The sequence below is a fragment of the Phocoena phocoena genome, chromosome 8 (genome assembly GCF_963924675.1).
Source record: "Phocoena phocoena chromosome 8, mPhoPho1.1, whole genome shotgun sequence".
Lineage (NCBI taxonomy): Eukaryota > Metazoa > Chordata > Mammalia > Artiodactyla > Phocoenidae > Phocoena > Phocoena phocoena.
In genome coordinates, this window is record NC_089226.1 from 6,068,490 (window position 1) to 6,093,279 (window position 24,790).

A 24,790-nucleotide genomic window follows, 5' to 3' on the forward strand; every position below is an offset into this window, starting at 1 on the left:
CGCCACCAGGGAAGCCCCCCAGCTCTCATTTTGAGAGAGTTAATTCTTCCTTAGAATTAAGTTTTTTCCTTAGGAAACATCACACTTCACATCACGTTATTATTTTTAGAGATAAGCCAGGTTACTAGAGATAAGCCCAGCCGGTGATGGGGTGGTAGACAGTCTGCTCTCTGAGTCTTTCTTGCCCTGAGGCTATATCCCTCTCCTGACCCCTGACCTAGGTTAAATGAGGGCTCGGAGGAGAAGGTCAAGAAATGTGAGTCATGAATATTCAAATATTCAGTAGAGGGTAAATCTAAAGCAATGGCAAAGGCTGAAACACGAGTTATCCCACTGAGGGAATTCTCTTTTGCTCATCTCCCTCCCGGCTACTTTCGGTGGCTGAGTTACATTTAACAGAAGGGTAATTTCAATGATATAAATTAAGGTTGTGATCCGGTGTTACCTTAACCAGTAACATGATTTGCTTTTCCATCTAGAACACAGAGCCTGTCCTAGTGGCTGCCTCCATGGAGTCAGGGGCCAGTGGAACACTGTCTTCTTTCCAGCTTTTCTGGGCTTGACCACACCCCCTAATTTAAGGAGGCAGCTCTATTAGAAACATTATGGTCTTTGCATCCTCTTTAGCGTCCGAGCAGAGGATTCCCGCAGGTAGTTGGAAAGAGACCACAGACATTGAGGGAAGCTCACTCAGGACCTATTCTTCACTCAGTTTCTCCGGCAAAGTGGTAAGTGGGGTGTGAGTTTCTGCCTAAAACTTTGCAGTCCGTTTTCCTTTTTTTTTTTTTCATTTGGTGGAATTAACCGGTAAACTGATGGAGACTTTCAGGATACAAGCGGCTTTCTCTTTTCACATTTTTCTGTATTTTCAATTCAATTGTTTGATAACCATTTTCAAAAATACTTCCTAACCTTGTTAGAGTAGTGTGAAATCCAGACCTTTTCTCTCTTTTCCCTGTTTTGTAAGAGGAAAAGCATATGCACGTTTTAGGCACTCGCCGAGCACTTGTCAGAAACTGAATTTTCTTCACATATTGGAGCACTTCCAAAGAAATAAAGCTGTAGTTAAATGTTGACATTTCTTTCCTTTTTTCTCTTACACTCCTAGGGAGCCATTGTTTTACTTTTTAATTTTTAAAAATTTTTATTTTAACCTCAGTAGCTTAACTAATTGCCCTTATTTTGAGGAAATTGCTACGGATTTGAGGTCAAACTAGCCTTTTTGGTGTTTTTCCCTGTCCTGTGACTCACAGTTTTCCAAGGGACTGTACTTTTCCCTTAGGACTTGTACCTGAGGCAGGAGGATTCTGAAAGTCAAGGAGGGTAATTTTTACCTCCACCACAGAGCTTGAATCCTTGGGCAGCACTATGGACAAGCAGGGGGGGTGGAGGGCCGCTCTTCTCCATTGGTTATTTTATATCTGGCAATCTCACTTTGTTGGGGGCTTTCCCTCTACTATTAAAACATCTCTGTTACCCCCTTTTAAAGTTGCAGTTCATGTAGGCGAACTATTCAAAAGATGCTGGGTTACCAAGATCAAGGCATTCGATTGCAGGTTTTCCTTATTGCCTTTTGGGTAAGATTTTTTTTTTTTTGTAAATCACAAGGCCATTTCCCCTCCTACTTCATACCATTACCGTGCAACTGAAAAGAGAGATATTTGTTAAACAACAGGAAATCCAGGTTCTAAAAACGGTAACTCTGATAGCTCCATTTCATCTGTAAAATGCCTGGCACTCTGACTCTTTCAACAACTATGGTTCTGGATGGCACCACGTGCCTTCTTTTTATCTAAAGAGAAACCCCTTTGCTTCTGCAGGCGTGGGCCGGGCAGGGAGGGCGCTGGGTGGCCACTATCACTGTGGAGATTCTTCCTTACCTCTTGTTTCTGAAGGGAGGGGAGGGACAGCTAATGAGTTAATGTCTGCAAAGTGCTTTGAAGATGAAAAGACCTTTTCATGTGTTCTACATTGTAGTTATTAATATTAATATTTGAAGAAGCATGCTGCGTCTCATTGTAAATCAACATCCTTGCCAACTCAGTAGTGAAAAAACAAACAGTGCAGGCGGCCAGGCAGCCTCTTCCGTCCTGGTTCTGCCGTTTAGGATGTATGTGGGAAGCTGAGGGCCTGAATACAGAGAGGGCATCTTTGCCTTACCAGCTCCTTACACCGAGGTGCTAGTTTGTTAGAGGTGCGAAGAGGTCCAAGAGTAGAGCCTAGGGGAGGGTGGGTAACAGGGTGTAACCCTTCAACATCGAGTCGGCTGTGACCTTGGAGAACGGGTTGACAGCATGGATCTGGGCCAGTTCCCTGCCTCAGATGATAATGGAGTTCAAAGGCGATGAGGGTCAGAACTGGCACCAGCTCTGGCTTTGGAGTCAGGAAAGTAGAGTGTGCTTGGGTTCTGTTAGAGACTGGCTTTGGAACTGAAAACAAGTTATTATTTTAATTTTTTCGGTACGGGCCTCTCACTGCTGCAGCCTCTCCCGCTGCGGAGCACAGGCTCCGGACGCGCAGGCTCAGCGGCCATGGCTCACGGGTCCAGCCGCTCCGTGGCATGTGGGATCCTCCCGGACCGGGGCGCGAACCCGTGTCCCCTGCATCGGCAGGCGGACTCTCAACCACTGCGCCACCAGGGAAGCCCAGAACAAGTTATTTGACGTGACTGTGCTTTATTTTCTTCATCTCTGAAATGTGAATAATGAAAGAAATGTGAATAATGATTTGTGCTCCACCTATCTCATGAAGATGAGAGAATAGTTGTAAACAGCACAGAGCTTTGAAGAATAAGAATACTGCCAATAAGGCTGAGGGACGGTCTGAAGTAAGGTTGTAACAAATTGCGTGTGTGGGTGCAGGTGCCCAGGGAGGGTGAGTTGGAGGGCAAACAAATGCTCTGGAAACAGTCGCCACTGCCATTTCCCTTGTTGATTGCCTCAAAGTGTTTGCTTGATTTCTTACTGATTAAAGTTTGCCGTTCCTCGTGGTTTTATTGATTGGTGATCAGATCTGTTTTCCACAGCAGTGTTCCTTCTCTAATTACCCACTCAAAACTCCCACTTCTGCATCAACCAGCAGAAGGGAGCTGGAGCATCCTTTCTCCCTCCCCCCTTCCCTCCTCTCCCTCCTCTGTCTCTCTCTTTCCTTCTTTATGGGAATTAAAATGTACTTAGTATTTGAGCAAAATAAATGTGGTGAACAGCAAGTTAGTGGCATTTGAGGGGAATCCTGTGAGGTCTTGCAATCCTGGGCCAACTTAGGTATGAAGACAATTCATTCTTTTGCCCTTCATCTCCTTTGTCCCTGCTCTACTGAAAATGTAGCTTTAGGGAACTCAAACTTTTTAATCTAGATGATTCTCTGGATATAATACCTGGTCTTCTCCACTCCACCCAAGGAAGGATACTCATCCCCGAAGTTTACTGAGCATTTGGTATGTTTCAGGGCCCTTGGTGCTTTGCATGGGTTCCTTCTTTAATCTACAATGAAGTCTGTGAGGCGGGCTGTCTTGTTATCCCCACCTAGCAGATGAGGACTCCGAGGTTTGGTACCATACTTGGTTGGTGGTGGGACCTGATTAGAAGCAAAGGCATGTGAGTTCAGAGCTGTGGCTGGAGTCATATCTCATAGGAACCTCAGTAGCTTTGAGGCACTTACACAAATTTAGGCTAAATTTTTCTGCTTAGAGTGATGGTTTGCTTATCTGGGAGAATACTGTGGCTTAGGCCAATTTTCCAAAGGGGAATCTGTGGATTAATGATTCATTGTTAGAAAGACACAGACTCTGAAGAAAGGCTCCAAGGTCAGGTTGACGGGATCAGCAAATCTCTCCCTCAATGGGACAGATATTGATTGAATTTCTCCCTCGTGCCCAGCCTTGTGGGGTGCTGTGACAGACACAGAAGGAGAAATATATGTTTCATTTTAAAAAAGAATCAACGTAATTTATTTTAGGAGGCAAGATGTTACCTGAAAAGAGATTAAAAATAAAAGATAATTGTTAAGTGATGTGATGCAGTCTGTGAATGCTTTGGGAGAGCAGATGGAAAAGAAAAAGTTACCTAGGGCAGTGAGGGAAGGATGTGTTTTGATCAATTTTGATTCTCGGAGAAGAGGGTAGATTCGATATTCCTGCTGACCACGTGCTGGTGTGCTGCATCCAGAAAACAGAGGGGACAGTTTGGACAGTACTTCCTAGAATGAAGTCAAGCAGCAAACGTTTAGTGAAGATGTTAAGAAAATATTCTCAATGAGGGAAATGCAATCTGTATTTTCGAGATGTGGAAAAGTAGAAACTCCCAGGGTTTTAGTCTTTTGTGCATTTTTAAAATGTGTTAACTTTTCATTTTGAAATAATTTTAGGTGCACAATGAGTTGCAAAACATAGTACAAAGAATTTCCAAAAGATTGAAGTCCCTTAAAATTGTGAAAAATATAGTGCCTTTGGGTGCCCTCCAGTGACCCTTAATCCAAAAGGTTTCCTCTCGGTAGGGGAAGAGCAGTGATGCCAGTTTCTTGACATCAGAGGTGAAATAACTCAAACCCTGGCTTCTTAGGAAAGGCAGGAAGCCTTGTCAGATGCAGCCATTACCTGGCACGTGGCTTGAGGGGTGGGCACGGGTGCTGAGCTGTACACTCTCCCTGGCTGGGCTTGTGTCGCAGCTAAGATAAAAATCAAACCTCTGCTCAGCGTGTGGCCCGGATTCTTCTCGCCTGTTCCTCGGTGGCCTCTGCCATCCAAACACCTTCTTGTTATAACCACTCATGAATTTAACCAAGTGAGTCCAGACACCACCTTGCTACTCAAAATGTGCATGTCCGGGTATCCTGTTGGAAGTGCAGACCGTCAGGCTGGCTGTACCTCAGACCTGCTGGGTCAGGCTCTGCCTTGTAACCTGATTCTCAGGTGATTCCTAGATAATTCCTATGCAAATCAGTTTGGGAAGGACCGTTCTAAAGAAAAAGCAGAAACAAAACAAAACAAATTTAAACAAAACCCAACAAACAAATCCTCTTGCAATATTTTCCGTTGCAGCTTATGACTTCCTTATATTTATACCTCGTTGCCAAAGTGTTACTCCACGAAACATTCACATTTCTATCAAAAAGATATCGGTTTATCTCAGGAAGCTGCAATATTTCCCCATATGTGCTACGCAATCTTTCAGTGAGTTTGCTCCTCGCTGTAAGAAGAATGCTTACTTCTTGGTTTTAGGCGTGACAATGGTACAAACAGACTGCCATTCAATAGAAATTGTGGCGCTTTTCTCCTGTGAATTTCTTCATCAGGCTACTCAACCTATATGATTATGGAAGGGAATCCTTTTTTGATTATTTAAATGCGAGTCTTTTAGAAAAAGAGGTAAGGGATATAGGCTATCTGGGTTCTGGCTCTAATATCTGAATAGATAACCTCTGCCACTTTGGGCAGTAAAATAATAATAAATAAAAACCACTATTACTGTTAATTAGTCAGTGCTTACTAGTGCCAGGCACTGTGATAAAATAGCAACAATAATAACCATTATTTATTGACCATTTTATCATGTATAAAGTAATATGCAAGGGTTTTATTTTATATAACCTTCCTCAATAATTCTGAAAGGGTTGGTATCATTATCCCCATTTTACAGTTGAGGAAGTTAAGGCTTTGTGAGATAAAGAAATTTGCCCATGACCCACACTCAGTAAGGAACTCCCGGTCAATGCATAGTCTGTCACCTGGAGTTCTTTATCATTCTGCTAAACACTTAACTTCTCTGGGCTCAGTTAACACATATATATGGAATCTAAGGGAAAAAAAAAAAAAGGTCATGAAGAACCTAGGGGTAAGATGGGAATAAAGACACAGACCTACTAGAGAATGGACTTGAGGACGTGGGGAGGGGGAAGGGTAAGTTGTGACAAAGCGAGAGAGTGGCATGGACATATATACACTACCAAACGTAAAATAGATAGCTAGTGGGAAGCAGCCGCATGGCACAGGGAGATCAGCTCGGTGCTTTGTGACCACCTAGAGGGGTGGGATAGGGAGGGTGGGAGGGAGCGAGACGCAAGAGGGAAGAGATATGGGAACATATGTATATGTATAAATGATTCACTTTGTTATAAAGCAGAAACTAACACACCATTGTGAAGCAATTATACTCCAATAAAGATGTTAAAAAAATTAAAAAAGAAAAAAAGAAAATGGGCAGATTTCATGAGATTTTTCCAATTCCCAAATTCATTGACTTTACAAAATCCCTCTTTATGTAAGTATGCCAGGAAGCTGTTTAGCAGTATGCTGGGAAATTTGAAACTTACAGTTTAGGCAATAGAACAAATGAAACCTCACTGTGCAAAATGACCACCAGACATAGTGCAAGAGTTGCTCGCTGGATTTGAGAGAGTTCAGGCAGCTGGTGTGCCTTAGTTCAATGTTAAAGGGCATTATTAAAACTCTCCCGGCACCGTTCATTCTCTCAATAGCTATCTCTATATTTAGGGCATCTCTCAGTTTTGTTGAGAGCTTCTTAAGACCCAGAACCATATCTAAATTCTAGATTATATCTGCCATAACTCCACACACTGTGAGTTGAAAAGTAACTCTTTACACTTCTAGGCTCCTTAAGGATTTCTTTGGCAGCCACCATGGGGTAAGAGTTGACATTTAGCTTGCAGGTCTTCTCTGGGTTCGACGTGGCCAAGAATCTCATATACCATGACCTCTGCTATAGCCACCCTCGTGAAGCCAAGATGCTTCACATCATCCCTCCAGCTTGCTCTTTTTTGTTTCTAGTTTCCTAGTAAGAAAACAATTCCAATTTTTTATACTACAACTTTAATTTTATTAATGTATTATTGTTAATTTTACTATTAGTATTATTATTACTATTTAAAACTCGAGCAATCATGCTTTTATACCTATATTACAAAAGCCCAAGCTTTTAGTATGGTAATCTGCCCTAAAGGATCTTTCAATTTCATCTCCCGTTTTCCCCACAATCTATTTGCTTACTGGATTATTCCCTGTTCTCTAATCTACTGTTTTCTCGCTTCTGAATCTTTGTGCATACCTCTAGCTACACATTTTTCAAGGCCCATTTCAGCGCCACCTTCTCTTGAAGTTTTCCCTTGGCATCCTTCCGTAAGTCATTTCTTCATCTTTTATGTACCCATAATACATTACCCACACCAGGGTTTCTCAAACTTTAATGTGCATATGAACCACGTGGAGTGGAACCTGAGCTCTGTAATTCTACCAGCTCCCAAGCGCTGTCCATGCTGCTGGTCTGCGAGGACCCCACTGTTGAGTAGCAAGGTCATCATTTTTCTCATCTCATCAACTAGAAAAATAACTATGGAAAGAAGAAAAGTGAGTTATTCTCACTTTTGGAATTACCATAGCACCTAATACAGGGCTGAGCAGCTCTTCAATACCAGCTAGCTAGATAAAAACCCCAATTTTTTATTTAGTTATTTATGGAGTGCCTACTATGTGTGTGGCCCTGGAGTACGTCTGAAGGACAATGGTGGTTATTTGCTGAATTTCATGGTTCGATAGAGGATCTGAGGAATGGCATTTGAAGACGAGGCTGCGGCCACTTCTACTGGCAAACAGCTGATTGAATGTTACCTTTAGTTTTCCAAAAGATGTTCCCACATTAGAAAGAACAGAGCATTCGCTTCTGAAAAGTTTCAGAGGCTAGGATTGACATTGTGCTCATAAAATTCCTGGACAGGTTTTAATGTGTTCCCTTGATGTTTATGACAGAGAGCACCATTCTGCCCAGCGTTGACAGCGCCATTCCAGCATAGTGATGAAGAGGGATTTGTTTTCAGGAGGAGGAAACATAAAATAGTCTACGAGGCACTCTTATCCCCTGATTGTTATGGTTCAGTATTTTAAAACCATTTTATATTCTTTGTCTCTTTCAGGAGATATTAGTGAGTGACTCGTAATATTACAATAACAAGAGTCCATTTTTAGTATTCTAAGGAAGGTTAGTTGAGCTGTGCCAATTCATACAGAACCTGAAAGCGTGATGCTTAATTAGGAGATGAGAGTTTTCAGAGAAATAGGAGATGGATATGAGTCATTTTCAAGCCTCTATTCAAGTAAGAGTTGGGGGATTGCTAGCAGTCAAGGTGGGGAGAAACAAGACTGACGCGTTCACTAATCTGTGAGTTGATGCCTCGTGAACTTAGCGAAAGAGTTGGTGGATTGAGTTTAAGACCCAGAAGCCAATAGCACATGGATCAGAACATGGCCTCTATGGGTGGGTGCCGGCCCCTTGAAATAAGAAGGAATGTTTATTACGGTCGTGTTGGAATAGTCAAGAAAATGAGGTTCTTACAGAGTTAGGAATGAGAGAGAGAAACCATCTTCAATTCTGTTTACCAGTTTATTTTCTACTTACGGTAACCGCAGGGTTTCCATGGGGGAGTGAGGATTGTTCAGCTATCTAAAGCTGCTTACATTTGAGTTCTTGGAGAACAGGACTCGGTAGCTTTTGTTACACTGCCAGGTCAAGGGAGAGATCTAAAATGATTTGCAAACTACAAATGGACTACTCGAGAGAATGAGAAAGAAGATACTGGAAGACAGTAGACTCGTCAGTGGGGTATGTCTGTTAGTTTAGAGAAAAGTATGATCGTGCTTGCAGTTAACATTAAAGAAATCTGACCTGGGGGCTGCATACGGACACACGTCCTCACAGGTGATGTCCCTTTTTTTTTGTCCCAGAGATATCTTCACTGTCTCGGATAAACTCAAGCACTGAGACATAACTCTTCACGTACTAACTCTTCACGTACAGGTCTTTCCTTCATTTAGTCGACAGGAGTATTGCGCGTCTATGATGTGCCAGCCAAAGACACACAGTCCCTACTCTCTAGCAACTCATGATTCAGGAGCAGAAACTGAGATGCAGGAAGTACTCTGAACTTTGGTCGGAACCTTGTGAAAGTGAATCCCATGCTGGAGGACCGAGAATGTCTATCTAACTGACAAGAAGTTTTAGGGAAAGCTCCCTGAAAGAGGTAACACTCAGTCTGAATCTTTAAAAACAGATTTACATGTCATTTGGAAAGAAGAAATTCAAACTCTTTCCACTGCACATGAAAGGTGTTGCCTCGGTGACATGGGTGACACTGTTGTCTTTAGTTTGGCAAAGGTGCTGTCATTCGGAGAAAGTGTCCTTTGAATGGCTAGTCCTATTGGAAACCGAATTCTTTTTCTCCTGCATTCCAGTCCAACTGGCAAAGAGGAAAAAAATGCATCATCTATATTTTCTGTGACAGCTTTATTGCACTTTTGTATTCCCTGCGTGCAGGCTTCATATGTTATAGCCATAATTCTTGACCTATAGGCTAACACAAAGATGAGAGGGCAAGGTCAATTTTAAATCACGATGGGTTTGTTGGTGGCACTATAATTCTGGCTTCTCTCTTATGGAAGGAAGTTTGTCAATATGTATTCAAATATAGAATGTACACTGTACATATTCTTTGTCCCCAAAATACCACTTTTGTCATTTAATGGGAGTAGGAAATATTTTAGGAACTTTTATAATGACAAGGAATTGGGAACAAATAAATTTTACGGTAATAAGAGGCTCATTAAGAAAAGGATGATGCATACATACAATAGAATCCTCGACAGCTGTATACTTTGGGATGTGCGACTATATTTATTGACACGGAAAACTATCCATAACATCATGCAAATGTCAGTGAACAAAGCAGTTTGCAAAACAGCATGTAGAGAATAATATCGTGAAGGTAAAATTCTGATCATGTGTATATGTGTATGGACACATTAAAAAATACCCAGCAGAATGTTGAATAGAGTATCAGTACAATTATCTCCAGATGGTAGAATTTCAGGTGATTTTGACATTCGTGATAGACTTTTCTGTATTTTTCTTGTAAGTTTTTCAATAAATATTTATATTTTGGCAAAAATTATTTTCAAAAGAAAACATTTTGAAGTGTGGTTTATGGGGTTCTTTACCTAAAGGCATAGTCTTTCTTTGAAGAGCATATAACCCCAATGAAAAACCCTTAAGTGATGGCACAGTTATCACCTAGACATGCAGCCAAGCAGGGGCAGAGTTGGTAGGAACTGGATTCAGCTTCCACTAAGCCTGGTCTCTGGGATTCCCTGCTCTTCTGCTGCCTTGGCCTGAAACACCCCTCCAAGTCCCCCCCTCCCTTCCTTCTGTGTATCACCCTCCCCGCCCCTGGAGAGACCTGGATGGAAGGAAGTATCAGCCTGTAGATCCTGGCCTGGGTCCTGGGCTTGTTCAGGGCAGGAGTCTCCAGGGGCGGTCATGTGTTTTAGGAAGAATCGAGATCTCCCCAGAGTCCCAAAGGCTTTACTGGATGTGAGATGCCCACGGAAACCAAACCGCTACCTGTTTTTCCCTCTGCACGGTTTGCCCATTTTTATCCTGAAAGTCCAGGGTGGTGAGGATACACAGGAGAGGTGGCTGGTGGGCTAGTGTCAGTCTCAGCTTGGCCCGAGTCTTCGCCCCACCCCCGTAAAAAATGGGGCTTAAATGAGTTCAGGTGTTTGTAAAAATTTTTTGTAACTTACACTCTCACATTCAACAGTTATTTGCCTGCCAGCTGCCTATCAACACTGGCCTAGGATCTAGGGATTCGGAGTGAAGAAATGCACTAAACTTTGTCCTCGACAGACTTAACTTCTAGTGGGGTAGGAGTCGGGGACACAAGAAAGAAGCAGCTGAGTGTCAGACCAGGAGCAGGAAGCTGCTGTTTACACGAGGTGGTTGAAAGGCTTCTGGATGAGGCGACATTGAATGGCTAGTGAATAAAGGGAAAGAGTTCTCACTTAGGGATCACGAAACAAACGTATTACTTCCAGTGAATCTCCATCCAGATCCGCAATCTATTCAGAGTCTCTGATTGGAGAATCGAATACATTTACTTCTGATCTCTTACATGTTCAGTCTTGTGAGACCAATTTATTTGTTCTTTCGTTCTTTCATTCATTCACTAATTGAAAAAAAAAATTCTCTGATACCCCTCAGTCTGTCTTACATTCTGGAGATACAAAGATGAAAAAAGCATAGTGTCTGCCTTCAGGTAGCTCTGAGTTGAGTGGGAGAGGCGGGTAGAAACAGGCATTTATAAAACAGTATATTGTGCGCAGTGAGGGAAACACACATGGGGAACACAGAGAAGGGACAGCCAGCCCAGGCTGGGATGAACAGCAGTTCAAGAAGGATCCCTGGTGGCTAAAACTTCTGAGATGAATCTAAAAGCTTTAGGAGAAGGGGTTAGTCAGTCCTGAGGAGCAGGGGGGTAGCAAGGCGTTTCTAACAGAGGTGATCGGGGAAGAAGGGCAGGGACGTGAGAAATAACACAGGGAAAACAACAGAGTTCTAGTTAGAGGAGTGGAGACATCAGTGCGGTGGTGAGGAATGGAGCTACAGTGGGTCCTGGAGGCTGGGGTGGACCACTTGGGTCCTGGAGGTTGGGGAGGACCACTTGGGTCCTGGAGGCCGGGGAGGACCACTTGGGTTCTGGAGGTCATGGAGGACCACTTGGGTCCTGGAGGTCAGGGAGGACCACTTGGGTCCTAGAGGTCAGGGAGGACCACTTGGGTCCTGGAGAGTGGGGAGGACCACTTGGGTCCTGGAGACCTGGGAGGATCACTTGGGTCCTGGAGGTCAGGGAGGACCACTTGGGTCCTAGAGGCCGGGGAGGACCACTTGGGTCCTGGAGACCTGGGAGGACCACTTGGGTCCTGGAGGTCAGGGAGGACCACTTGGGTCCTGGAGGCCGGGGAGGACCACTTGGGTCCTGGAGACCTGGGAGGACCACTTGGGTCCTGGAGGTCAGGGAGGACCACTTGGGTCCTGGAGGCCGGGGAGGACCACAGCTGGGAGCCCAGCTGCCTCTTAAGCACAAACTCACTGAGGACAACTTTAGTCTGCTGCTCCGGCACTGCTGGTCCCATTCAAGGAAATGAACGCAGTTCTTCACGGCTCTCTGTTACCAGGGGTTCAAACCATTTCTGCATTCAGACAAGCCTCCGGATGCCTCTAGGCTGGGGAGTAAATCTGAACTCACACAGTTGTTTTGTGTTTAGGCATAAATGTTTATAATGCCAAGACAAAAAAGTCTGTCCAGCCGATGTCCAAATAGCTGTCATGTGGGAGGGAATTCTCCTCGGCCAACACGTCAAAAAACTTTTTTTTTTTACCCAAACAGTTTTTCTGAAAGGGTTTACATCTACAGCAGCTGGTCTGTGTCACCAGCTACAAGTGGAAACAGGGTGGGTTCTTTTTTTCTTTCTCCAGAGAATAATGAAGCGGTCATCCATTTCTGTCCCAGAGTTATTTCCTGAGATGAGAACCCTTGAGTGCCCTGGCAACTCCCTCTTTCCAGCTTCCTCCACGGGCAAAGGACTTTTCCCCAAGGGGAGCGTCAGTCACAGAGCATGAAGCTTCGAGGATTCAGCCCAGCTCAGGATGGACCATATGTGGGCTCACGGGCTTCCTCACTCGCTCTGTCCATCAGGAAGAGAAAACACATTTCCCCTAAACCTTTTTCCCAGCTCCAAGGAGAGTTGTAAGGAGGAGGAACGTTGCTCTTGGTTGCCTCTGAGCTGGGCTTCAGGACAAGGCTGCTGATTCCAAAAGTGCTTTCTTTTACAAAGGTGTAAGTCTAACAGGAATTCAGACGGGTAAAGGTCTTCTGCTGCTCCCGAGAGTCTAGGGAGGATCCACAGGGCCATGTGGTCACACCTCGCACTGTGCAGTCTTCCGTGGTTTCCTGTTCCCCAGCCTCTGGGAAAACAGACTGCTTATTTTCTTCCATATTGTTGGTAACCTCCTCACCACCTTGTATTTTAGTTCTGTGGGAGCCCGTCTTCCCCACTGCCTGCAGATGGAGATCTGTCTGTCTCAGCTTTGTCCCGGATCTGATAGAACGTAAGGTCCAAGAGGTGAGGGGTCTTTGTTTACCTGTGTATCTCCAGCACCAGGGTAATTATTTACTGAATGATTAACAAGTTCCTGGCAAAGGAAGCCTTTGACGTGCCTGTTGAATAAATAATTGGGGTCTGTGATGACTCAGGGGGCCCGGGGGGGGGGGGGCTTTTTTAGAGGAAATTGGAGGGCTGGATGGGTTGCGCAAAGCAGCACTGCCACACCTGGACATTTCCCAAAGGTTTAGGTTGCCCTGTGGGTCCCCGGAGGGATGAGCAACTTTTCCCTACGGAATCAGATCTTGGTTATGCCGTTCTCAGTATGACACAATCTATGTTGTCAACTTTGAAGTCTCATCTCTGAGTAGATCCAAAACTGTGAAGTGCAGGTGGATGGGTGAATGATGACTCATTAGGACTTTAAAATTTGAATTTAAGACCCAAAGCAGCAACGCTTCTGTACAATATATGGGCGGTGTCCACACTGACCTGTGGTAGGCTTCTTCTTACTCCAGGCCCTCTACCCAGTGCGGGGTCTGATACTTGGTAGCTGCTTACTATTTTTAGAAAGAAGCACTGAAGAGGGGACCACAGCTCCAGATGGGAACAGTGTCCTTGGACTAGAGACTTTGATCTTTTTCTACTCTTCCGCTTTGCCACCTGGGAATTCTTCCTAAGGGCCATTTTTGGCAAGCAAGTCCCTGAAAACCTAGAAAACAACATCTTGAGAAACATAGGTACCCCTAGCTATTTTACTTTTAAAAAATTAATATTAATTTGACTGCTTCTACTTTGGGGAGAAAAGACGTCATAAAAAGGTACCATTTTAGTTAAAAACAATAAGCACAGCTCTGGGATAATTTACGTCTTCAGAAGATTTTTAACTTACTTCTCAACTGTATGATATTAGTTGCTATGTGATGGTAGCCCTTAGTCAGTATAACTTTGTAGCGCAGAACTTTAATTATGTTATTTATTTATTTTTGAAGTCTAGCTTTTTTTTTTTTTCCTCCTTGGCCACACCGCGTGGCATGTGGCATCTTAGTTCCCCAACCAGGGATCAAACCTGTGCCCACTGCAGTGGAAGCGCAGAGTCCTAACCACTGGACCACCAGGGAAGTCCCTTAACTATGTTATTTAAATACATTTCATATGAGAGAAGATATATACGCTCATTGGCTGTCAAGCTGTATCAAGATGGTGAACAAAGTTGTAAATTGAACGTAAGACATAGCGTATTCTTTATATTTCTTGAAATGGGGTCAGTGGCTTTAATTATTCCCAAGAATAAAGGAAAAGGACAGACAAATACAAAGTGGAAAGTAGCTAAGTGGAAACTCAAATGCACTCCCTAACAATAGGAATTTGGCCTCTGAATGACATACCTAGGAATTTAATCTTCTAAATCATTCAAGAAAGACATTTTTTTAGTGTGTAATATTGAACTTATGAAAGTGTGTAAACGAGTGTACTTTAGAGAGCGTTTGGCTCAACAGAAATGTTTGTATATGAACGATTTTCCTGATGACCGACAGCTAACTGGAAAGTCCCTTCCGCTAGAACATTCCTCAAACGTGATGGTTGTTCAGACTTTGAATGGAGATAGCAGCTCTCAACAAGACATTTAATTAGCCCTTCTCCTTTTTTCAAGATGGATAATATTCACTCCCCTTTTCGGGTCTTCTCTCTGTTTATCTGTCTCAGGGTCCTGGTTGACATGCCTCCTCCATGGAGGTTTTCCATTACTCTTTTCTCCAATCCTTTCTCTATTCCGTCCTTCATCAGTTGATAAATGCCACACTTCGTATGGAGGGCCAGACCTGGTTGGGGTGGAGGGAGGGAGATACAGGAATGGAAATGTTTTTTAAAAAGACACACAAGACCCATTCCTGCCCAGAAACCCCCTAAGGGTCTTTTTATGGACTCTGACTGCTTACTGTCTGCAGCAGCCATCACCACCCAGGCTACCTTGCAGTCAGGGGACTGGCTCTGTCTGGGGTCTGCCTTACTCTCTGTTGGCCACTTTGTTTTTCTACGTTTTAATTTCTTTCTCTGTAATACAAAGAAGTGAACGCCATGGTTCCTAAGGAGACCTGCTCCGAGCCCTCCTTTGGTTGCTGGTCCACACACGTTCTGCACCCAGTGGCTCAGTGAATGCTTTTTCCCACACAGGTGCTGACAGCGTGATGAGCTACTTTGTGGAGTCTGCAGTCAGTGGCCCTGCCCCCTACTCAGCGGTGCGACCTGCAGCAGTGGTAAGTGGGACCTCCTTCCCTGCCCTCCCCCTGCCCACCGTGCCGTCCCCTCTCCTCCCTCGGTTCTGCTTTCTGATCTCTCCTAGACAGAAGCAGCTGGGGACCCAACTCCACGGTTGGAATGAGCTTTGAGTTTTTTGGAGGGGCTACATTGTGAGATTATCTGTCGTTTAATCGCCATATAAAGTAAAACATCCAAGACTGATAGATTTACTGAAAGATTTTTGTGTTGCAGAGAATATGACTCAAACATGAGTAACGGTTAAAGCCAGGTGATTTTTCACAGCTCAGTTCATTTGGTGAAGATTTTTCACACATTGAGGTACCTTAGACCTATTCTTAGCATAATTGAACTTATTTTTCTTCTCATACATAAAAGCTAAAATATACAAGCTTTCTAATAACAGAATTTGAAACTGGAAATAAAATACAACAACAAATTAGTAGGAAAAATTCCTGAGTCCTAGAATAAGAGGGGTAAAAGGAACTTTAAAATTGGACTAAAGGTTTTTTGCTCTTAGAGAAGAAGGCTTTCACACAAGCTATGTGCTGATCAGTTGAAATATTCGGCTAAATTTCTTATAAATTTACTGTGTGAGAGATCCCGTAATGCTGTCATTCATCGATTCCAATGTTAAGTGAACTTTTAATATTAGCATTGAATCATTAACTATTGATTCTAAATTCTGCATGTTTTTGTATAAAGATAGCCATCATAAATGTTGACCTTTTGTTACTTAATCTGGATATGGACAGATAAGTTTACTGTTAACTCTTCCAAATACGTTTATGGGTCTATATAGACTCCAGTCTACCAGAGCTCTTTTTTGACTGCAGGCTTTGTCCAGTCTGAGGTTCTGCAGAATTTTTAACTGGTACCCTTCAGTTTGCCATGACCTCTCGCTGTAATTGTATATCAAAAGATCTGATGTGTTTGAAAATTATTTTCTGTAGTATTGAAAAAATAATTACTTAAAAAGGTATTTTATGTTCAAGGAATGATTAACACGTCTTCCTTCACTGGCTCTTCTGTAATACATATTTCTTCTTTTTTAAGTGGCTTCTGTTTTCATATAAACGCCATTCACTATTAAAAAATTAGAATCAGGAAAACGTTTAGAGTACAATTTACTTCAGAAATATGTGTAAAACACACACACACAGAACAAGTCCAGACCAAAAGTTATTCCATTCTGCTTAGAAATTGCCAAGAGGCTTGCTAGGGTCCATAGGGCTGGAGGCATTGCCAGGGAAAGGCTCCTTCTGCTTCTCACACAAAGGTTATCGTCTAAGGTCAGCACAAATGACACTAAAGTTTTCTTAAAGGTGATTTTGTAGAGATTTGTTAAAGTAAACAGGGATATTGTGATTTCAGGGCAAAATGTGTCATTGACTTGGAAAGGTAGATTTAAAAGCCATCCTATGCATATACACCGAGAAAACCATAATTCAAAAAGAGTCATGTTCATTGCAGCTCTATTTACACTAGCCAGGACATGGAAACAACCTAACTGTCCATCGACAGACGAATGGATAAAGAAGATGTGGTACATATATACCACGGAATACTACTCAGCCATGAAAAGAAACGAAATTGAGTTATCTTTAGTGAGGTGGATGGACCTAGAGTCTGTCCTACAGAGTGAAGTCAGTCAGAAAGGGAAAAACGAATACCGTATGCTAACACATATATATGGACTCTAAAAAAAATGATTCTGATGAACCTAGGGGCAGGACAGGAATTAAAAAAAAAAATGCCAGCCTAATTCTTTTTGCCCGTATTGTAATCCAATTAAAAAAGTTCAATAACATGTCGGAAAAAGTGATGCCATGTGAATTTGCATTTATTTTATTTTAGGCACTGAAATAAATTTTATTACACGTATACACATTGCAGGTATAATATTAAGTTATCCTAGACAGCGCATCTGGAAATTGTATGAGATTTAGAAAGAAACCAAGAACAACTCTTAAGTGTGTATTTTCAACTGAAGACGCCAGCCCTGGCTGAATACCCTGGATATTTTTAAGGCCTTTTGAATGGTTTCCACTGGTTTCACAACAAAGAACCCATTTATCCCCAAACCCAGCAGCCATACCTGAAAAACGTTATCAGCACGTGGGATCCTTTTCACTCCCATATTTCAGAGTTGCTTGGGTAATAGCAGAAAGTTACATGGGAGAACTTCTATGTCATTGTTCTAGCACTTTCACTCATAACTTCTCTGTGGGCCTCAGTTTCTCCATCACTGGAACTGGTTAGGCAAACTTTCCGAACCATAGAACATGAAGAAAAGTCCTCTGACTTCTTCACTGACGTCCTTTTTAATTTAAAAAAAAAAAAAAGGTAAATAGGGCTTCCCTGGTGGCGCAGTGGTTGAGAGTCTGCCTGCTGATACAGGGGACACGGGTTTGTGCCCCGGTCCGGGAAGATCCCACGTGCCGCGGAGCGGCTGGGCCCGTGAGCCATGACCGCTGAGCCTGTGCGTCCAGAGGAGCCTGTGCTCCTCGATGGGAGAGGCCATAGCAGTGAGAGGCCCGCGTACCGCAAAAAAAAAAAAAAAAAAGGTAAATAAAATTGATGAGTACAACCTCAAGTTCAATGAGCCAGCTCCTACAACCTCCATCCAACTTTAGGCTGGGCTGTAATAACAGTCAAAGAATTTGTACATTGTCTACAGAATATAACTTTGGGACATTGGCATATGAGAGAAACTAGCAAACCTCACACTCTCAATCCCAATCTAAGATTTCGCGGAGGAGTGAGTACAGCTTCACTGACTTTCCCAGACAAGAGCTTTAACGTCCCAGGCACCTGAGTCTTCTCAGTTCTGTTGGAGCCTCACTGTCTGGAGCTCAACCAGGGCTGCTTAATCTGATCATTCAGGTCCTCCTGCCCTGCGCCCTGGTCTCTGGGTTAGTTAGCCTGGGCCACCAAGAAGAGAAACTGTCCCAGGCATGGGAAGTTTGAGGGTGAAAGGAAAACCATAAGGACAGTGGGTTTTTAATCTGGGGCTGATTTTTTAAAACATCTTTATTGGAGTATAATTGCTTTACAATCTGGGGGTGATTTTGTCCCCAGGGCATATTTGGTGATATTTTTGCTTGCCAGAACTTGACGGGCACGGGTGCTCCTGGCCAGAGGGTAGAGGCCAGGGATGCAGCTCAGGATCCCGCACCGCACCGTCCAGTTCCCCATGACAAAGAATTGTCCAGCCTCAAATGTCAGTAGTGCCGAGGTTGAGAAGCCCTGCCCTAGAATACACACAAGATCAGGTTTGAAGGTGGGGTGGTACTGTGTGTATTTACTTGTAATTATTGCGTTAGAAAGGGAAATCTTAAAAAAGAAAAGAAAAGTGAGACTGTATCCATGTTGTGAGGGGTTCTGCTAAAGCAGGCTGCTTTAGTTGTCCAAGAAACGATCTTCTAAACCAGGACACGGATATTTTCCAGGCTCTGAAGACTGCTAAATCTCAGGGTCCTTATCTGTGTGTTGGAGGTAGCATTAGCGTGATTTGATCATTTGCCGTACCAGGGGAAGCCTTAAAAGAATCACAGCAACAGTTGTCAAATTCGTCCCATACTTCGGGTACTGGCCATTGTACACAGAACTCACATTATCTGCCTCGAGACCCCTTTGTCAAAAGCAGGACACAAGTTCTCTCCCTTGTAAGGTAAACCTCTCGGGAGACCTTCATGAAAGAAGTGATATCACAGCTGGGGTGGTAGGGAAATGACACTTCTGGAAGTTGTCTGGCCATTGTGTTGGAGGGGGTGACGTTTTCAGGTACTTATATGGGTTGTGTGTCAGGGACCCTTTCATCCAAGGGGAGGAAGCGCTCCTTCCTGTTATGCTGGCTCAGTGAGCCCGCCGTGAGCCCTGGAAGTCCCTCGAAGCCCTGGTCCTCTCCTGTGTCATCCTCCCCTTCGTGCCGCTGAGTCTGCAGAGCTGGGGGAGGGCCGGTATAGGAGGATGGGCTGCCCCTCATTTTGACCAAACACGTCCTTGTCCTTGGCTACCTCCCCAGCAAGGAGGATGCAGAGGAGGTCCTTGAGGATCGATGGCCCCTGAGCCATGTGAGCTTAGGAAGCACCTTGAACTGTACAGAGGGAAGGAATAGACGACCGCCCACTCACCTGCTCTCAGCGCTCAGGCCTTTGGGAATATAGCGATACGCCGGGCAAGTAACTGTCCAGGGGGCCAGACCACATGGAAGGCTCCGAGCCTTCCATCCTGGGCCAGGCAGCTGTGGGACACAGCCCGGCAAGTACCATGGAAGACACTTAGGCTTTGGAGTCAGAAAGACCTGAGTTAAATTCTGGTCTGTTACTCCTCAGCCATGTGACCTTGGGCACATTACTCCTTCTGAACCTCAATGTCCTCATCTGTAAAATAAGCACAGAGTGTAACTTACCATAGCAGGTCATTGTGATACCAGCCACAAACATGACCTCAGTTAATTCCCTTTCCCTGTGTTTACCATCACTTCTCTATTTTTCTCTGGATTATTTGATCGTGTGAGATGGCCACATACAGGGAGGAGTGGAGATGGTTCCGCTGATTGCCCATACAAGGGTGTTTCCGGAGCAAGATGGGGCTATGGGGGTCAAGATGGAGACATTCTTGTTGAGAAACCTCCTTGCTTCATCAGTACCCTGCACTAGAAATAGCTCCCCTGCCACCAGATCAAAGTTCTCTTGTAATGGGCTGGTGGTTTACAACCCCACTGTGTAAACAGACCTGGTTCTCTTATCTTGAGTAATTGCAGTTTAATTGGGCTTCCTTGGGAAGCAATTCCCTTCTTAGCCAGTGCTGTTCTCACTCTTCACCTCCACCCCACATGCCTTAGGATGTGTTCACAGGGATGTCTGTGCAGTCCCTGCGCTTCTTGGGAATTTGGGAAGGGCTGGTGCTCGTTTCTATGAAGCTTAGCACACATGCCTTTTCCTCCTCTCTGGGAATCCTGGAGAGCAGTGGATAAGGTATTCCAGATTAGAGAAATGAGAATACAGAAAAAGAAATTTAGAATGTAAATGGAAAAGAAAAATTTTTCTTGTCGCTTGGGGTGGTGATGGCTTTACCTCTGGAGAGGTTGCTGGAACATTATGTTTAAGAAATGATCTATAGCCATAACTCTTAGTGGTAGTCAGAAAATGTGAAGGAAAAAAGAGAGATGTGTCTTTTTCCAGCATCTTAGAAAGTGGGGATTTTCTAAGATACTGGGTTCAGTTAGCACAAACTGGAGGATTTTAGAGCCAGACTATAACCTAGAGGTCATCTCCCAATATCAGGAAATTCAGGTCCTGAGAGGTTAAATTAAGTTGCCTGAGCTTAGGAGTATGATCTGGAGTATGGTCCAGATCTCGCGGCTTCTGGTTTAGGAAACTCCTTACCATCAAACGCATCTTGATCATTCTTAAGAAATGTGGAGATGGATAAGAATTTATGACAATTCATGGATTCATATGCTTTATTCATGCTGAATTGAATTTAGGACAAAAAAAACCCCCAGAACTCCATTTTGTAGAGCTCTGAGCAAATCGAAATTCCTGCCCAGTTTTTCCACCATGGGAGGTTCTCCCAATGTCCTATCAGGAGGCTCTGAGTCAGCTTCACCCTCCGTCTCCACACTTGGGATGGATGCCTGGGGCTGGCAAACCGTGGAGTCACTGGGAGTCTGAAGGCTTCCTGCTAAACGAGTGGAAGCTGATGTGTGACACGCATCACACCCCATATCTCTCAGCAAGAGAATGTCAAGTCCAGGCGCCCAGAACTGGGGCAGGTCCCACCGAGTAATGTCTTGAGTGGAGGGGGCTGTGGTCTCAGGCTGGCGTGAGAAGCTGCAGCATCGGTCACTGCCCCCCTCCCCTGCCTTGGTCTGCGGCCCCAGGCCTGGGGGCGTCTCAGGGTGGCCTCAGCTGTGGTCCACGTAGCCCGTGTGGAGGCCAAGCACAGCTTTTCATGGAGAGCAGAATCGCTGTTCCCATCTCTGTTCTCTCTGTGCTTCAGATTCTTTTTTGTCTCAGAAACCTACAGTGGTCTGGCCTGCCCTTTCGTCAAGGCCCAAGCCCATCACTCTTATTGTTTTAAAAAGAATTTCCTGGCCTTGAGTCTAAAATTAAATCGCCCTTTGAGGGTTTCCTATTTTGTCTGTTCCTGCCTCTCCTGTGGCTGCAGCACCCTCGCCCCCTCCCCCTTGGTGGGAGAGCTGAGGGGTGTTTCCGTGTTGCCTCTTTCCTTTCTCGAGGGAGCAGGATGCATGCGCCCCCCTGAAGCAGAGGTGCCCCAGATACAGTTTGCTCCAGACTCCTCCCCAGCGATGCCAAAGCGCTTCTCCGTGAATGTAAAGAGGTGCTGACTGGTCTAGCATCTTCTGAGGATGAGGAAGCCCAGACTCGATGACAGGTCTGCGGAGTCGGTCAGGCCAGCCTGGGAGGGCAACTGCCTGCAATGCGGTGAAAGGTTTTAAGATGAGAAGTTCAGGGAAGAATGAAGACAACCGACATGAAGGTGTTAATGCATTCGAAGGGGACCTTGTATGTCATGAATCTAAATGATGACAACTTCCGGTTCTCTAGGCTTTTTTTTCCACCCTGGGGTGGTTTTTTTTTTTAAATCGAACGAAGGTTGTCAGTTACAAGGTCAGGAGAAAGAATGTGGATGGATCAGCAGAAAGGAGACTTGCAGTTGGAAAGGAACTTGGTGATCACTGGGGCCAACCTCCTCAGGAAGCAAAGGTTTAAGGAGGTTAAGAGATGGGCTGGAGGCTACACAGCTCCTTAGGGGCAGAGCAGGATTCAGACCCAGGCTTCCTGATTTCCAGTCTCCTGTCTTCCTACCGGAGGGTATGAACATCTATGCCAGGCCTAGAATGATGCGGAGTTATCCCCGTGGATGGCAAACCCCTGCACTCATCCATCCAATGTTAACTCAGCTTTGCGTCTGGGCATGTATATTTTTTTAAGCAGCAGGATCTAGAAATATTTATGTGTCTTGTATGTTTACGGCCCGGTACTAAGGCTAAACCCTAAAATTCTGAAGTCGGTTAAAGGAAAGACAGATGCACTCCCACAGAGTTTGTGCTCTGAGTGACACATACACGAGAAGGGTCAGGAAGGGTTTGCGGAGCAAATGCCTGGACATTTAAGGCTGCTTGGCTCAAGACAGAAACGAACTCTTACAGAAATGCCGCCGCCATCAGTTTGCGATGTAGTGTTGAAAAACTACTCCCCTGTTCCCTCTTTTCCAACTGGGGGGGTCTTTGGAGGGGGTGGAGGGAAGGAAGCCTCTGGGCAGAGGCAATGCTGGGAGGTTTGGCAGGGCTGGGAGGTAGGTGAAGAGCAGCCACAGGGAGGGGGCCGCGTGGGTGGGGCGGGGAGACGGAGGTGCCTGGTGGAAGCATCGGAGAGGGGAACCGGCGGGACAGGAGAACAAGGGGGACATAATACCATACATGAAGCCCTGACTGCAGCAGGGGGGCAGTGGTCGGCTGTGGTGGTGACGTCACAGCTGGCTCACGTTGGAGCAGAGACAAGTGTGTGTCCCTCATCCTAGCAGTTTCCAGACTTCAGGGCTTTTATGCTATTTCTTTCCAGGATTGGAAAGCAAAGCATTTAGGCTGCAGGCTCGAGTCCTCTGAAGCCTCTCAGAGGACAAGGACAGCAGTGCTGGTCCCTGGAGATGGAGTGGGGAGGCTCTTCACAGCGTGTGACACAGCAGGGCAGGAATGCGCACTCTCCTGAGACACCCAGGGGACCCAGGCCCTCCAAGGCTGCGTGGATACCACCCTCCCCTTGGCAGCCGCTTGCTAACCCACACGGTTCTGAAGCTCTGCCCTTGGTGTCTCCCACACCGAGCACTTTTGTGTTTTTCCTCCTGTGCCTTTAACTGGCCCTTCTTTGTTGTTTTGCCCTTACTTTTCCTCCCAACGACAGGCAACTTCATAGATCCATTTTTTCAAAAGTGAAATATAATTGACTTAATATTATATTAATTTCAAGTGAACATAGTGATTCAATATTTTTATACATTACGAAAAGGTCCCCACGATAAGTCTAGTAACTGTCTGTCCCCATACAAACTTATTACAATATTACTGACTATATTCCCTATGCTGTACACTGTAGTCTCATGACTTACTTATCTGATAACTGCTCTGAATCCCCTTCGCTTATTTCACTCATCCCTCCACCCCACCTCCTCTCTGGCCACCACCAGTTTGTTTTCTGCATCTGTGAGTCTGTTTCTGTTTTGTTATTGTTCATTTGTTTTGTTTTTTGGATTCCATATGTAAGTGGAATCATACAGTATTTGTCTTTCTCTGTGTGAGTTATTTCACTCAGTACAATACCCTCTAGGTCCATTCATGTTGTTGCAAATGGCAAGATTCTATTCTTTTTCTTGGCTGAGTAGTATTCCTGTGTGTGTGTGTGTGTGTGTGTGTATCTCATCTTTATCCATTCATCCATCAGTGTGCAGTTAGGTTGCTTCTATATCTTGGCAATTGTAAATAATGCTGCAGTAAACATTGGGGTGCACATATCTTTTCAAATCAGTGTTTTTGTTTTCTTTGGGTAAATACCCAGAAATGCAATTGCTGGATGGTGTGGTAGAGCCATTTATGATCCTTTCTCTTTTCTTTCTTTTTTTTGCGGTACGCAGGCCTCTCACCGTTGTGGCCTCTCCTGTTGCGGAGCACAGGCTCCGGACGCGCAGGCTCAGTGGCCATGGCTCACGGGCCCAGCCGCTCCGCGGCATGTGGGCTCTTCCCGGACCGGGGCACGAACCCGCATCCCCTGCATCGGCAGGCGGACTCTCAACCACTGCGCCACCAGGGAAACCCTCTCTTTTCTTTTTAACTGCCATTTTCCCTGACTCTATACTTTAACTAGATCCTTTACACTTCTAGATCTAACTGTATCCTTTCCTGTCTTCTCCTGTCATGCTGCCACCTTAGGGACCTCTGCACCAAATTGCTCTGCCATCTTTCCATCTGAACACAACCAAAAGAGAAATATCCTTCCAACCTCCTTACTTACGTACTTAAACTCACCATTTTCACTATCGTAAAAGCAAGCAATCTAAGCATGATCTTGGATCCCCCCTTGCCTTCATCGCCAGTGAGCCATAAAATCATGTTGGCTCTTCCTTTGAAGGGTATCTTACACTTCTTGCTTCCTCTTCACCTCTACATTCATGACCTTAATCCAACTCTTCGTAACTGGCCACTGCTCAGCACTGGCACTGAGGGGAAGCATTCAAATGGGGGCAAAGCCGAAGGGTGGCCCCCAAATGCAGTACTCAAGCTACGTAAATCTTAATGCAATAATTTTGACAATCAAAATGAATGCAAAAATTATTAAAAGAACTAAAAAATTTAAATACAGTAGGGGGACTTCCCTGGTGGCACAGTGGTTAAGAATCCGCCTGACAACACAGGGGACAGGGGTTCAATCCCTGGTCCGGGAGGATCCCACGTGCCGCGGAGCAACTAAGCCCGTGCACCACAATTACTGAGCCTGAGCTCTAGAGCCCACGAGCCACAACTACTGAGCCCATGAGCCACAACTACTGAAGCCCGCGCGCCTA

General features: G+C 44.8%; 1 protein-coding gene across 1 annotated transcript in view; it reads left to right on the forward strand.

Moving 5' to 3' along the window:
- The first annotated feature begins 653 nt into the window (after positions 1 to 653).
- The window catches only part of ETS1 (ETS proto-oncogene 1, transcription factor), a 125,331-nt gene continuing 101,194 nt past the window's right edge, over positions 654 to 24,790 (forward strand). The window contains exons 1-2 of the mRNA XM_065883254.1: positions 654 to 728; positions 15,119 to 15,201. Coding sequence (XP_065739326.1) covers positions 15,133 to 15,201 — 69 coding nt within the window. The 5' untranslated portion in view covers positions 654 to 728; positions 15,119 to 15,132. The remainder of the gene's footprint in view (positions 729 to 15,118; positions 15,202 to 24,790) is intronic.